The 16,995-nt window shown below is 37.7% G+C and overlaps 1 protein-coding gene across 1 annotated transcript in view; it reads right to left on the minus strand.

The window, feature by feature from the left end:
* The window catches only part of INTS8 (integrator complex subunit 8), a 51,230-nt gene that overhangs the window by 4,461 nt on the left and 29,774 nt on the right, over positions 1 to 16,995 (minus strand). The window contains exons 15-23 of the mRNA XM_029222776.1: positions 15,669 to 15,870; positions 12,118 to 12,239; positions 7,932 to 8,116; positions 7,457 to 7,490; positions 6,747 to 6,803; positions 6,594 to 6,655; positions 4,053 to 4,171; positions 2,875 to 2,978; positions 1,824 to 1,874 (exon numbers count right to left, since the gene is read on the minus strand). Coding sequence (XP_029078609.1) covers positions 1,824 to 1,874; positions 2,875 to 2,978; positions 4,053 to 4,171; positions 6,594 to 6,655; positions 6,747 to 6,803; positions 7,457 to 7,490; positions 7,932 to 8,116; positions 12,118 to 12,239; positions 15,669 to 15,870 — 936 coding nt within the window. The remainder of the gene's footprint in view (positions 1 to 1,823; positions 1,875 to 2,874; positions 2,979 to 4,052; positions 4,172 to 6,593; positions 6,656 to 6,746; positions 6,804 to 7,456; positions 7,491 to 7,931; positions 8,117 to 12,117; positions 12,240 to 15,668; positions 15,871 to 16,995) is intronic.

Raw genomic sequence — 16,995 nt, forward strand, 5'->3', positions numbered from 1 at the left:
TAACTAGTATCAACAATGACTACTGGTTCTGGAGGGGTAATTTTTAATGATTTTCATGTCAAGAGTATATTATTTAATTTAAGAGGCCTCGCAGATCAGGCTGAGTGGATCAGCTGATATGTATGGAATCCATCCAATTTTAATTGTAAAAAACCCTTACACCAGGCTTCCCTAGTGGCGCAGTGGTTGAGAGTCCACCTGCCGATACAGGGGACACGGGTTCGTGCCCCGGTCCGGGAAGATCCCACATGCCGCGGAGTGGCTGGGCCCGTGAGCCATGGCCGGGCCCGTGAGCCATGGCCGCTGAGCCTGCACGTCCGGAGCCTGTGCTCCGCAACAGGAGAGGCCACAGCAGTGAGAGGCCCGTGTACCGCAAAAAAAAAAAAAACCTTATACAAGTGTCTGTCTGCCCAATATTTTCTTCCCCTGTGACCTAAATCATAAATTTTTAGAGCTTTATCTGAATGAGAAGCCGGCAAAAAGCCAGTTTAGAAAACTGAAGGGAATGGAAAACTGCCAAACAAAGTGTCAAACATTCAAGGACATATAAAACATCCAATTAAACCTTTCACAGCTGGCAAGTACAGAAGCTCATTTTGGCAAAATGTAGGCCAGTCTGCTTAACATTGAAAACAGATCTATTTCAGTCATGTATGTAGGTCATAATGCTGATCTCTTTTTTAAATATTTAAAGATTTTTAAATTGATTATTATTCACATATCATAATGTAAACCCTTTCAGAGTAAAAAATTCAGTGGTTTTTAGAATATTCACCAAATTGTACAACCATCACCGCTTTTAAGTCTATAGCATTTCATTACCTGCCTCCCGCAAAAAAACAAAAAGCTCCATACCCATTAGTAGTCAGTCTCCATTCCTCCCCTACCTCTCCACCCCGCAGTCTCTGGCAACCACTAATCTACATTCTGACTCTATAGATTTCCCTATTCTGGACATTCCAAATGAATGAAATCATACAATACAAAGCCTTTTGTATCTGGCTTTTTTTTACTCAACATAAAACTTCCAGGATTCGTCCCTGTTGTAGCATGTATCAGTACTTCACTCTTTTTTATGGCTGAATAATATTCCATTGTGTGTGTGTGTGTGTGTGTGTGTGTGTGTGTGTGTGTGTGTGTGTATACACATATATATACACACACACACACACCAAATCTCATTTATCTGTTCATCAGCTGATGAACATTTGGGTTGTTTCCACTTTTTGGCTATTATGAATAATGCTGCTATAAACATTTCACGTATAAATTCTTCTGTGGACATATGTTTTCAGTTTTCTTGGTTATATACCCAGGAGTGAAACTGCTGGGTCATATGGTAGGTAATTCAATGTTTAACTTCTTGAGCAAGCACCAAGTTGTTTTCCAAAGAGGTTGCCCCATTTTATATTCCTACCAGCAATATATGAGGGTTCTAATTTCTCCACATCTTCACCAATACTTGTTACTATCTTTCAGTTACGGCCTCCTTGTGAGTGTGAAGTGACATCTCATTGTGGTGCTTACATTTCCCTAATGATTAATGTACATATCTACTTTTAAATATAAGAAAACATACTTGAGAATGCTTTTTCCATTTATAAAGTTCAAAGACCAATGCCTTCTAACTCACACTTTCATTATAGTTAAAATTCTGTAAACTATTTTTAAAAAATTTAAAGAACATGCAAATTCTTAAATACCATAAATTTAAGCAATTATGATACGGAAAATAAAAGCTACCTCCCAGTCCAATGCCTTATATTTATTATAAACTCTAATATTCATGAAAACAGACCAGCATCATAATATTATAAACTAACCTGTGTGTGGCAATTCAGCAAAGAACAGCACTTTATCATTCGTTTTATTACCTACAAAAACAAAATTCTGGTTATTTTCAAAAACTAGTTAATGGCAATTGTAACAAATGTACCACTCTGATGTGGGATGTCAATCGTGAGGTAGGTTGTACATGTATGGGGACAGGAGGTACGTGAAAACTGTATTTTTCACTCAATTTTGCTATGAATCTAAAACTGCTCCAAAAAATAGAACTTTTAAGTTAAAAAAATCTAAATCTAAATTTTAAATCTTATTTCAAAAGCCATTATTGTAAATATTAAAAAATGCCATTTATTAAATTATGATATTGGTGGCCTAAACCAGAGGAAAGGGTAATGCATATTGAGAGAAAATTAACAAAATTTGAGATTTAGGAGGCAGAATCAATATGCCTTGAAGGCTGAATGGATGTTGGTGGGAGGGATAGTAAAGAAAAGAGTATGACACTCAGGATTTATGCTTGGTCAACTCAAAGGGCTAAACAAAGGTGACTGCTATTTTGGTGGGGTCTTCTGTTTTTGTTTTTGTTTTGGTGTGGGAAGGTCATCAGGAGGAGAGACTGGTAGAGTAAGACGCTGAATCAGGGGACTTCTCTGGTGGTCCAGTGGGTAAGACTCCGCGTTCCCAATACAGGGGGCCCAGGTTCGATCCCTGGTCAGGGAACTAGATCCCACACGCATGCTGCCAACTAAGAAGGAGTACGCATGCCTCAACTAAGAGCCTGTATGCTGCAGCGAAGAGCCTGCAAGCCGCAACTAAGACCCGGAGTAGCCAAAGTAAATAAATAAATAATACTAAAACAAAGATGCTGAATCAGTTTTGGACAGGTTGAGTTTGAGGTGTTTTGGGGAAATCAAAGCAGCAATAGCTGTGGGCACTGGAAATATGGAGAGCAATCTGGTCTAGAGCAATCAATTTGGGAGTTACCACCATATACATGGAAATGAATAAGCTCATGCAAAAAGAGGCCCAGGAAGAAGAACATTTAAAGCCAGACAAGAAGCAAGCAAGCCTGCAAAAACAACCTACCTGGTCTGTATAAACATCTGGGGGCACAGCCTTATTAAAGAAATCAGAACACACAGCTCCTGCCTGGAGGTAATAGTGAAGAGCTGCCGAATACTGATTTGTTGCTTGAAGTAGAAAACAGAGATAAAGAATTACCTGCCATTAAATACACAGCTGGAAAAATAGGGTCTCTTTTGTGAAGAGTCAGGTATTATTACTTCATGTTTGACAAAAGCAGATTCAAACCACAGACCTAGGTATAACACTTAGCCAGGCCAACAATGAGAAAAATTGGCTTTATTTTTTCAACCACTTTAAAGTAGTTGTATAATAGAGTCTTTCCTTCTCAAACTGATTAGCCAAATATTCAGCTCAGGTTCCTTGTCAAACTTACTGGTACAGAATTTAGTATTTGGAGGTACAGCCAGTATTTTGTAGTGACTATCAATGGAATATAACCTTTAAAAATTGTGAACCACTATGTTGTAAACCTGTAACTTATGTAATACTGCACATCAACTACACGTCAATTTAAAAAATGAAAAAAATAAAAATGACTTAAGGCTGCTTGCAATAAGTCACTTAAAAAATAAAAAGCTGGGTGGCAGACACAGGAGATACATGGGGATTCATTATACTATTCTCTCTACTCTTAATTTTGAACTTTCTCTTTAAAAAAATCAACTCCTAAAAAAGTGACCCAGAAATGACACCAGTCAGAACTATAATTTGATCTGTATAGTAATAGAAATATTAGAAATTCCCTATCAAGTTGGAAAATCTATCACATACACCGGGGGGAAAAATTAGGAATCTATTTTCAAGAACACAAATAATTATCAAGAGTGCCTGGACATATTTTAGAACATTTAAAGAGCAATTTTGTAAACTAAACTTTAACCTCTTTCCTTAAGAATGTTTTACCAACTTTTTAGATGACCATTTACTATTAAAAAAAAAACAACACAGAGAAAAAGTAGTCAACATAAAACTAAAAGCATCTGAATCAAAGGCTCAGAAAAATGCATACATATAACAATAATAGTTACTTTCAATTTTATCTAGGAAGAAGAGTTAGACAATGTCAAAAACAAGACTTAAGTTTAATAAAGTATTGTAATAACAAGTGTAATGTATTTATTTTCACTTCTAAAACTGCTACGAAAACAAAACACAAAGCAACCATACATCTCACTTACCAAAATAAATGTCTGCCTGAATAATTAACCAGGAATGGTTGTTTGGGTTTATACTGAGGGAATACCGAACTAGCTCTTTCACTGTGATAGCCACGGCTTCAAAGTCCACGGACTGGAGGCTATATGAAAGACAATAAACATAATCTCTATTTTAAGAGTCAACTTCAAATGCCATACACACATTTATTAAAAACAAAAAGGCTCAGTCAAAATTTAGGTGATCATAAATACAATGCTAAATATTACTAGGAGTAAATATTTTAAAACTATCAAAACAACTAAATCTGAGGAAGTGTGATCAGCTAACTTTTTATAAGGGGCTGAAAACAATCTGATTTTTGTTTCCTTTATTTTCCCAAAATGCCAAAGAAGGCCACTCTAAAAAGTATCTTTAAATATTCGACAATATAAAGCACAAAAAAGGTCATAGGATAAAATCCTGTCTCCACTTTTTATGCACAATTTACAGGCAACAAAATTATAAGAGACAGACTCATAAAAATTTTCCAAATGATTTTTAAGTTCTGTTATCTAGAGGAAGCTACGGAAAACAAGGGCTCAAACACTAACAATACTGCTACATGGCCTTAAATTCACCTTGTGGCTTCTTGTAAGGGTTAACTAACTCCTCTGGATTAGATGTTTCACCGGGTTGGGGCAAGCCATGGCAAGGGTATCACTGCAGCTCATTTGCAAGCAATGAAGAATCCACAAAAGAGTACGGAAGGGGGCCAGCTGCTCTGAGCCTAGTTAAGCCTGGAAGTCCTGAGATGCAGAATTAGGAGGTGGAACTGTGAGGATAAAGCCAAGCGAGCACCCAAGAAACACGCTGACAGCCCCTACAGCGAGACCCAGCGGGGGAGAACAAGCTTCGGCTTCAGAAACACACCGAGGTTCAAGTCCTGGCTCTATCATCTAACAACGTTGGACAAAGTACTCCTGTTGCCCTGAAGGGTTAGATTTTACCATAACTCACCACTGTTCCCAGTACAGTGGGAAAGTCTTGTGGTGCCATTAGTAAATACCCAACTGTTGATTTACAACTAATTTATTTACAATTATTTAAATGAGTTACACTGGTTTATGTTTCCTAGAAATTACAAAATGTTAAGTCTAAGAATTCTATCTACATATCAAACAATCAATTTTAAAATAGTAACACTTAATCCATGCCATCCTCACACTATTCTTGGAGTCAATAAAGACGACTCCTCTGCTCAAGAGAAATATCTTTTCTGGTCAAACATTTAGTCACATTTTATTTTCTCTGGGTTAATTTACATTAAAGTAATTTTATCATGAAAATAATAGTTAAGCCTACTACGTGGCAGCCCTTATTCTAAACACCTAGCTTAGAAAGTTTATTATTTAATCCTCACAAGGTAGGTACTATTCTTATACCCGTTTTACAGATGAGGAAACTGGCACAGAAAGCAACTAACCCAAGGTCATATACCTGAGAAGTGGAGAGGCTGGGACTCAGTCTCTCTGAGTCTGGTTCAGAACCTCTATGATAAACCATTCTTTTGCCCCATTTATAAACACACACTGAAAAAAATCAATCATTAGTTTACAGTCTAAACTTAGGCCAAAGAAGTAACACCAAAGAGGTATTACAACCATCAATTAAAAAGGCAAAATGACCTCTACCTGATTCTTGGATTGCTATCTAATATACCAAATTTTATGTAAAAATCTGCAGTTATTTGCTTCAGGAAGCACAGTGCTTCTGTGGGAACTAAGGCTCATAAGCGGAGGGAAGGGTCACTCACCCACTTTAGACTCTCCGAATCCCTGTCAGAGAGAGAACGGCTTCCAATCTCTAAGACTGAGACGGAAGCAAATTGCTCTCATTCTACTGCCTGCTTACCTACCTACTACAATCTTTTCTTCTTCAAAAATGCCACTAAAAGCAATAAAATAAGGCTTAGATCTGCCCTTCAGGCACAAAGAAGATGACTGGCGGGGAAGGGAGAAAAGGAAAAGTAACTTTTGTGAGGAAACAAATGGACTCTCCCGAATGAGAAGTTGCTACGTGTGGGAAGAGAAAAATATAAATGGTTTCTTCTTCCAGAAAAAGAACCTTTTCTTCTCCCCCCCCCCCAAAATTCCCCCATCCGCTTACTGTGATTCTCAGGTGATGAAAGTTAAGAGAGAAGATTTCTTAAATTACTTAAAGAACTTCTTAAGGCAACTAAAAAGGGTTGGGAACCTCTGACAATCACTGTTAGAAAAACCTGATAGAAAGTCATTCTTTAATTAGCCTCAATTTTCTAATTCTACCACTGACAAGGAATCAGGACTACTGAGAGACTGTCTAGGTTCTACTTAAGGCTAGTATACCTTAGCTCTTAACTTAGTTATGCCTTATCCATAATTTTTAGGAAGATTATTACTGTTAATGGAGAAACATGAAGTTGGCTATAGAGTCCTAACAAATTGCAGCCTTTTGATCAAATTATTCAAGGTTATCTATATCAGTCAGGATGGTTTCTAAATATATAAACAGTTTAATAAAATGTAAGCTATAATACTTCTTACTTGGGGATGGAGGATGGCCAGATAGAAATGTGTTCAGCTGTAATATCATTCACAATGTCCTCCTTATTTAAAAAAAAAAAAAAAAAAAAAAAAGCATGATTTAAAAGGAAATTTCTTCCAAAGATTTTTTAGATGAAATTATAAAATACTTACCCGAACATTGTGAAGTTTCACAAAGAGTGATAAAATAATAGTCAAAACCAACGGTTCCTATGAGAAAGAAAACACAGAATCCTTAAATATTATATATATTTTAGTATCTCTGCCATCAACCTCAAGGATACCAAGTATTTTCCTTCAAAAGATTCTTACGGGTTTGAAATTACCACCTGCTTTAGTTTACAGCACACTAAAGATCAACTTTATTTTTAATCTCATGAAAGAAATGACAACACACAATTTACACAGAAATGACCAAATTTAGGTGTCTGTCCTCACGTCTTTTGAAATTGAGTAAACAGACCTCTTTCCAACTAGTACTTCCAGCTACCTCTAGAAAAAAATTGACTTTTTATTCCTTAAAATAATAAAGGATGGAATTTAAAGAGTGGAATCTATGTCCAATAAATAAATATGACGTTAATCCTATCAAGAAAAATTAAAGTTAGGCTTCACCTATCTAGCCCTATTATGAAGAATTCTTTACAGTTTAAAAAACACCCGTTCTATTCGCTAAAACATGGTAAGGTAAATGCAAAACAAACTTCTCCATTCAGACTATCCCATCCTCAAAAAAATGATCACTGAAGATAAAAAGCACACTAACAGATTACTTAAATAATCAGCATTTAAACACTCAATATTTTTTGTCATATTCTACAGAAATCAGCAATAGTAATTAGATCAATTTTTATAAAGCTTACCCGTAATTTTTTGATAAAAGAAAGCAGTTCACTCCTACAAAAAACACAAATTGTGTATATGCATTTAATATTAGAAATTAAAAATAAAAACAAGAAAGTAAATTATATGTGAAGGTTTATTCCTAACTTTCCAGTCCTGCATGTATAAAAGAGTATAATATTCTACTGTCGTACTAACCTAATAAAATGTCTTTCCTGCTTTAATCACATGTGACATCTTTAGCACCATCCAACCAAAACTGTTGACTTTGAACTCAGGTTTGATTATATTAAATGATTAATAAGTAGTCTCTTAAAGTAACATATAAGCAAGGTATTTCCTAAGGTGGCCATATCAGACAAGTCCATCGGAGATCAGCACCACAGAATTCTTACATTGCCCATCTTTATGATACACAAGGATAATGGTAGGTGTTCTTACAACAGTACAAATAGTATAAATAAATAACTAAAAAAACAAACTGATAGAACATACCGATACATTATACCTAATGTAGACTCCCTCTGCTTTATTAAACTAATTCTGCCATCATTTCCTCGTTTGTGTTGACTGGACACACTACAGATCTGAACAACAACTTCCCAAAGGTCTTTAGCAGTCCGTCTACTTTCTTTAGGGCCTGGAAGTTCTTTGCATGTAGCTGCTAAAAGCTGTCCAAGCTATAACATGAAAAACAGACAGAAAATACACAAAAGGTAATCTGTAATGTCATACCTGCTATTTCTATTATTGAGGAACATTTGAAGAAAGATAAATAACTGCCCACACATACGAAGCACAGGTATCTTATGCTGTGCCTTCTATCCAACCGCTGAAGAATTGAGAGCTCACTGTCTACTGACAGATCTGAATCCGATCTGGGAAGGGAATCCTCTGGTCCCACCACATTATAAACCTCCTTGTTTCTAAACAATTATAGTCTAATGAGAAGAAAATGAGACAATGCAAAGAGGTATGTGAACTATTCAGTGGGAAAAAACAAAACTGCTAAATACACATAGTATGATCCCACCTTAAAAAAAAAAAAGCCCATAATGGAACATATACACTACAATGTTAACTGTAAAAGCCCAGAGATGAGACTAAAATAGGGGTTAAATTTCACTCACACACACAATTTTTTTTTAATTTTAATGGAAAAAATGAGGAAAAAATATGGACATTGAAGTTGGCAGAATAAAGGAACAAGATCTAGAGCAACTTTTCTCTAAGAAAAATGACAGCAACTGGGGATGGACCTACTGCTGATGTGAGGAGGTAGAATTAAGGAAGGACAGATTACTGAAAGTGACTGATCTGAATAAAGGCAGCCTTCAGGACCAAAGGTGTAGGAAGGACCCAGAAATAAAGAATGGAAGGGCTGAAAGCAAAAGGCACAGAAAAGACAGGCCCAAAATGTAGAGAAAGAAATAGGCTTATATGCCAAATCCAGCATGTCTTTCCCTCTATAATTTAAGCAAGAGAGAGCCCCTCTATCCTTTGTTTTTAGTAATTCTTATACATCATTTCTCTTTAGAGGGTAAAGTAGCCAGGGATAATTCACGTCCATCAAGAATCCCCAGTTCCCTGACTGGACCTAGAAAAGGTTCATAATGGGGTCCCACTGCTTAAAGAAAGAGGCAGGATTATGACAAAGGTGAAAATAGTGCTTTTCCCCCAAATTTCAAACACAGAAAAGTTGAAAGTACAGTTCAATAAATACCTGAACACTTGACTTAATTTACAAGAATTCTGGTGCTTCCTAAAGCTAGTGAAAATGGTGTTAAAAACCCTAGCTATGCTATGTGAATGGAAATCAAGGGTCCCTGATCTAGAAGAACATTTCATCCTGCGTGCCTACTGCACGTACTCTTCTCTAACAACTAGAATCACAATATACACAAGTTATTTACTGCAGTTCTCAATTTCATTTTCTGTTGTCAGAGGTCACATGCTTGGCTGAAGGTTACTACATTAAGCAAGTAAATTCACTTAAAAGTAAGAATTTTCAGAGGTATTAGGCCCCAAGTCAATTGAATTCCACAAACACTCTTGAGCATCTCCTATGTGCTGGGTATCAAGCAAAGCACTGAAAATATCAAAATTAACTGTCCTCAAGAAGCTCACTGTTTTACAGGGAAGACAGACAGGTGAACAAATAATTTACTATACAGTATAAGTGCAACAAAAGAAATATGTCCACAGTACAACAGTACAGAAGTAACAAGAACAGCAAGTTTGCGAAGAAAAGAATTATGGAAAGCTTCCAAGAAACTACACAAACCGGCAAAAGTGGGAAGAGCATCTCGGCCAAATGAACACACAGAAGTGCGGAAGCCTGAGAAAGCACTGTGTGTACAAGGGCCGTGAGCACTCTGGCACCACAGACAGAGCTGGCATGACAGGGAGGGAGAAGGAGAAGCTCCCACACCTTAAAAGGCCTTGCAGGCCACGGCAAAAGCCATGGTCTTTGTCTTATACCATCATGACTGTTAGCGCCAACCTCTCCTCCTCCCACTAGCTAGTCTCTTATAATCCAAGCGCCCATAAATGCTATACATTTTCCAATATACTACACTACCTCCCATACTGATCCAAGGGAGAGGCTGGACTGTTTTTCTTATTTCAAAAGGTCATATTTTGTCACATGCGTAAGACTATTCCCTTTCCTTTTTCCATTCCTAAGAGAATGGAAAATAAAATTGATTAAAAATCACTTAAGGGCTTCCCTGGTGGCGCAGTGGTTGAGAGTCCACCTGCCGATGCAGGGGACACGGGTTCGTGCCCCAGTCCGGGAAGATCCCACATGCCGCGGAACGGCTGGGCCCGTAAGCCATGGCCACTGAGCCTGCGCATCCGGAGCCTGTGCTCCGCAACGGGAGAGGCCACGACAGTGAGAGGCCCGCGTACCGCAAAAAAAAAAAAAAATCACTTAATATTTCACTACCCAGGGATAATGACTATTAATATCCTTCCAGACTCTTCCTTATGCATCTGTATATATATTCCACATCAAATTCAAAGTTTGAAAGCGGCTCTAAATTGTCTAATTTTTAATACCTGATCCCTTACTCTAGACTTCTTAATCTGATTACTTTCTCCTCTACGTTAACAAGGGAACAAGGGGCCAACTAGGGAAGGAGACACACAAAACCCTAATCCAGATGAGACGATGAGATGCCTCAGTGGCCCCTGCAGCAAGGTCACCTCATACCCTTCCTCCTCTGTGGCCAGATCAAGGGGAAGTGCAGGAAGCAGTGAGCTAACCTAGCCCAAGGTTAGGCAACCTACAACACAATACCCCGTGCCCTTCCACACTGCGGGCCCTCAAACATGCGGCCAGCCTTCCTGGTGCACACAGCTCCACAGGACTCACAGCTAAGAGAAGCAAAGAGAAAAGCCACCGCACTGTCACAATACTAAGCAACGAGCTGCCGTTCTAAGTGGAAATGATAATCGCGAAACAAAACGGTCGTCTCATCTGACAGTTTACTACAGACGAGAGACTGCGGGGCATAATCAGACAAATACCCTAGATATTAGGAACTCCCATCTCAGAAAGTTCACTAGAAAAACAAATATAATCCAATGTCTGAAATTCCAAAGAGAAGGACGACTTAAGTATGACAATAAATTTTTATGAACGACCATAAAGAAAACAAAAAGGAGGAAAAAACCAAAAGAAATCAGTAAGTCTTCAAAGGGTTGAAGTGAAATGAGCTCAGTTTTTTAAAGGCCATACATGAAATAAGGAGGAAACAAATAACCAAAGGCAAACGTAAAAACTGGTCCAGTGTTGCAAGGTTTCCAGATAACCGTCCATTTAAGGGGCTGTGTACTGAAGATGAGATGACGGCAGGTAAGAACAAAAGGTAACACAAGCATTAAGAAAAGAGTAAGGAAATCTGAAGGATGAAACATATATTAAAAAAGTGGTAAATCATGAAATGTTTTGTTTGTTTTTTTTTAACTACAAGACCAGAAAGGGAGAAAAGTTCACTGCTTATTCAGGGTAAACGTAATATTAACACATGAAAGAAAGAATCTTAGGGAAGACCTCCTGTCTCTATTTTTGATGTTTTCTCCACCCAGAAGCATTTCCAGTCGTGCAGGGTAGGTGTAATTAAGAAAGGAGAATAAACAAACAACATACCATCAATTCACTGAATGAACAGTTTCATATGGAAATAATCACTAATAACAAACATGTACCCTAATAAGAATCAGGTATCAACTTAGAGAGTTTAATAGGCTTTGAAGAAGGGTAAGGTGCTCAAACGGAAAATGGGTGCAGCTCATCCCTAGCGCCCCCCCCCAGTTCAACCCAGCTAGACCCAGGTATTCCAGAGCTGAACCCGGGGTTTGACTACATCAATCAAAGCAAGAAAAGCTGACTAACTTCTCACTACTTTAGGATTATACCAAAATGTTGTCTATTAACGAAATAATTTTTGCTTGCATTCTCGTAACTATAGGGTAGAAGAAAAAATATTAGAGAGGGCAAACTCAAGTGCCTGAATTATCAAAAACTATACTTTTACCTACAAACCAACAAGCATTTGTGCAAACTTAGACTGAATCTTAGAAACTGGACAAGCTCCCTTAAGTAGTACAGATCTAAAGAAACTGGTCCAATAATCCCACCCTAATAATCCTTTTATTTAGAATGAACATGAATTACCTTTACATATGGATTACTCTGAAGCAGAAATGCAGGAACTTGCAGGGTAAGGTATTCATTTTCCCTCCAGTTTAACATAAAAGCAACACACTCCTCGGCAATAACTTGACGAAGAGGAATATCTAAAAAGCAAAGAAGAAAGTAGTTGGAGTTACCATCATAACATTAAAAGAACAAAGCATGGGACTTCCCTGGCAGTCCAGTGGTTACCATGCTGTGCTATCACTGCAGAGGCTGCAGGTTTGATCCCTGGTAAGGGAACTGAGATCCTGCAAGCCGCGCAGTGCGGTGTGGCAATCAATCAATCAATCAATAACAAAGCAAATAGTTGCTCAGATTCCAGCTGAACAAATCAAAAACAAGTTACAGATGAAAAAATAGAAAAACACTAATATTTTATACTTTTCTCTGGAAAGTTTAAGGTTTCCCAATAATAGGCTGCCACAGTCCCCACTATTAATCAACAAAATTCTCTACTAAGAACACCTTAAGATGCCTAACACTCTACTGTGGAAGTCTAGGAGCTGGTACCCAGCCTCTACAAATTTATAGTTTAAATGAGCAGAGAGGGATTTCCCTGGTGGTCCAGTGGTTAAGAATCCGCCTTCCAATGCAGGGGACGCAGGTTCGATCCCTGGTCAGGGAACTAAGGTCCCACATGCCATGGGGGCAACTAAGCCCACATGCCGCAACTACTACTGAGCACACAGGCCACAACTAGAGAGCCCGCGTGCTGCAACTACAGTGCCCACGAGCTCTGGAGCTCACACGCCACAACTAGAGAGAAGCCTACGGGCTGCAACTAAGACCCGACGCAGCCAAAAATAAATAAATAAATGAGCAGAGAAGAACCACACAAACAAAACAAATATATAATGGTATGGTATAAACTTCTAGCTATTTATAGAGCACAGAAATAGGTAAACCATGTTTAAAGCTGTAATAAATCCATGTTAATATGTTTTTCATTTTTTAAATAATTTTTCCTGATTAAAACATGATAAATATTCATAAGAGACAAATCATTCACTCATTCAAAAAATACGTACTATACCTGTAACAATTTTAAATAAAAAGATATGAGGGAAAAAAATCACTCAGAATTGTTTGACCATTATTTCCTTTGAAATAAATAATTATTAAATATACCTTAATATTAAATACATTGTGAATTTTTGTAGCTCAAAGTATATAATACTCAGGTTTTAATGTATTTCAAGAAAGAGGAAAAGAAACCCAATGAATACTAAATAACAACGTTAAAACTTAAAATGGGGAGAGCTATTAAACTTCTTAAGTACCTATATTTTTCAGCCATTCTAAAAAGTCTTTGCCTGTGGCTATTTATATCTCACTTCATCCCAAAAAGCGACTGGAGACAACAAAAAAGAGGCACAGGAACACACCAAAATTAAGTAAAAATACATTATTTGCACCATCTTCTTAAAGAAGGAGTGAAGATGGAAGTAAATTTAATATCCCAGTGTACAACATGTCACTGTGCATCGTGCACCATACACTTTGCCAAAGGAAGCCCAGACAGCATTTGGCTCCAAGACGTCCTTTATTCACTGGGCATCTCTCATTATTAGTGAGTCCACAATGGTTCTTAAAGAAGAATCAGCATCTAGAGAGTGGGGTTCAAACGTTTTCTTTCTTGTTCTTCCTAAGAGTACATCCTTTCCTTCTCATTTCAAACACTGCTTATAACACAAACTATGGGACAAATAGATGAACATTCAGTAAGTTAGGGGAGAGAAGGAAGAAGGGAGGGAGGGAGGGAGGGAGGGAGGGAGGAAAAAGTGAACTCCAAACTACTCAAATGCCAAAAAGGTAGTACAAAGAGACTATAATTACTTGAAGGCATTTCCAACGATTTCAAAGAGTAAAAGCACAGGCTTAAGTTGGCCTGATGAGTTCAAAACACAGTTCCGTCTCTTACTTCATGACTTCGGCCAAATTCTTTAAACTTAGTTTCTTGCTTTACAAAACGGGGATAATTAAATAAGAAGCTACTTCATGAAGCTGCTGCGAGGACTAAATCAGTTATGCACCTAAGCTCCGAGAAGAATGTCTGACATGTAGTTAGCACTCAATAAATGTTAGGGTTTTTTAAATTCTTTTTGCTTTTCATTTTAGAGAACCAATCTTCAACCTTTAAAAAGAAAACACTCTGGGGAATTCCCTGGCAGTCCAATGGTTAGGGCTCTGTGCTTTTGCTGCCGAGGGCCCGGGTTCAATCCCTGGTAGGGGAACTAAGATCCCACAAGCCGCGCAGCATGGCCCGAAAAGAAAAAGGAAAAAAAAAAGAGCTTTAGAAAACACTCTGTTGACAGTTAGTATATATTAATTAGATCAATTTTTATTGTGATACTGAAGGGCAATGATGCATTAAAACTCAAAGGTATTCTATCTATAGAGTGCTAAAAAGTTGTAATTTTTTCAAGAAATCACAATGTTATAACAATTAAATTAATTCAAAAGACCCCAGAGGGCCAGCAGCCATTTGTTTGGGCACATTATTAGGACCTTGCTTTATACTTTAATTTTACTATTTATAGTATTAAATGTGTACAGTATGATTGAAATGCTCTAAATATTATTAAATCATGTAAAAGTAAGAAACTGCTTTAACTAAGCAAGATTATATGTAACAGATAATTCTTATGATTAAAAAAACTTATGATAAGCTTCTTTTCATAATAAGATCTTTACATTTAGAACTGGACAGTCAAAATCTGTTCCTAAAGTGACCACAGTGACTTCCTGACCCACAGGCAATCATGCTGAGGGCTGTCTATGGCAGCTATGAGGAAATAAACCTTCAACATGCAGCTTCAAGGACATTTTGAATCTTTTAACATAATACCTTAAAATTGCAATATAGTTTTTGTAGTGTGTTGAATGCTGTCCCCTCAAAATTCATGTACACCTGAAACCTCAGAAGGTGATCTTACTTGGAAACAGGGTCTTTGCAGATGTGGTTAGTTAAAATGAGGTCATACTGAATTAGGGTAGACCCTAAATCCAATGACTGGTGCCCTTACAAGAGGAGAAGACATGGACACATGGACACACACACAGAAGGCCACGTGAAACAGGTAAAGACTGGAGTGATGCAGCTGCAAGCCCAGGAACACCAAAGGCTGCTGGGAGCCACCAGAGGCTAGGGAGAAGCAAGGAAGGATCCTTCTCTAGAGCCTTCAAAGGGAGTGTAGGCCTGCAGACCCCTTGATTTCAGACATCTCATCTCCAAAACCATGAAAAAATTAATTTCTGCAGCAAAAAGACCCAAAGCAGCCAAAAACAAATAAATAAATTTTAAATAAATAAATAAATTTCTGTTACTTATTTATGGCAATCCTAGGAAATTAATAATTTCCTACATTTTCCCCAATGTTTTCAAGTGAACTCCACATCTGAATTCTGTTTTAAAAGACAAATAATTTTTTCATAGATGGTAGAAAGTCCAGTAAATACTCTTTTAGGATATTCCCCACAGTTACTTGAGTACTGAATTTCTGAAATCTGGCTTTGTGAAAAAGTCTTACCAGGAAGCCTCATTTCCAGATATCCTCGCACCCTACTAATAAGATCAGAAGGCGGTCTCTCTCCAGATTGCCCTGTTCCAGCTTCATGTGTATGAATATCCAAAAGCAGCATCTCATTCAGCATGACCTGACGAAGTTTTGGTGAGAATTCTGTCACCAACTCCAAACAAGCAGCAAATAGCTGTTTAGCATGGGTAAAGTCCTATAAAAAAAAACAGCAGAATAGCCTGGATCACCTTTCCTCTGGAGTCAAAAAATACGTCTTTAAAAGTACAGAACAAAGAGGAGAAGAATTAATTTAAATGGTTAACACTGGTTATCTTGAGGAGTGAGGCTAGACTATCATCTTTTTATCATCTCTGCATTGTTGATTTATTCCAATAAATACTTAATTCTTTTGTAAATTTTTTTTTTTTTTTTTTTTGGCTGCACCACACGGCATGCAGGATCTTAGTTCCTCAACCAGGGATTGAACCCGTGCCCCCTGCAGTGGAAGCACAGAGTCCTGACCACTGAACCGCCAGGGAATTACCTGTAATTTTTAAAAAACATCCAATAAACAATCAATATAATATACATGCTATATTACTAAACAAGTTTTACATAAGTTATAAAATAACAAAACTAGGGGACTTCCTTGGCAGTCGAGGGGTTAAGACCCCACGCTTCCACTGCAGGGGGCACAGGTTCAATCCCTGGTCTGGGAACTAAGATCCTACATGCCACACAGCGTGGCCAAAAAATAAATAAATAAAATAACAAAACTAGAAGTTTTATATAAATATTACATACATATATCATACAGGTATAAAATTCCATGATTAAACACCCTTCTCCCCCTAAGATAGTCAGAATTAGGCCTTACCCCCTTCAACAAGGTTCCACATTCTAAAATTTTGCACACAACCCTATTAGCCTATATAATTGACTAATAAATAAATCAAATCAGCTATGATCCAAGCCCTTTCCTACACATCTCTTTCTAATTTTTCCAAAGAGTAGCCTTCGCCTACTCTCTCCACATGATTCTTTCACTCATACAATGTGGCTTCTATCCCCCACATCATGAAAAAGAAATAGCTCTTACTAAACAAAGATCTTCTAATGGCACAATCTACTCAATACCTTTCAGTTACCTTACTGGACTTAGGGGCTGCAACCCAGTGCTGTCCATTCCCTTTTCTTGACAACCTCTATCCCCTTAGCTATTATGACCCCACAAGTCTGGTCTCCATACCAGACTCTTTCTCACGCCACTCTTTTTGGACCTGTGCTGGATCCCCTAGGTTCTGAATATTCTGCCAGGGTGATCTTTGATGATTCCCAA

This window comes from Monodon monoceros, unplaced genomic scaffold, assembly GCF_005190385.1.
Source record: "Monodon monoceros isolate NGI ecotype Baffin Bay Population unplaced genomic scaffold, NGI_Narwhal_1 Super_Scaffold_14, whole genome shotgun sequence".
NCBI lineage: Eukaryota > Metazoa > Chordata > Mammalia > Artiodactyla > Monodontidae > Monodon > Monodon monoceros.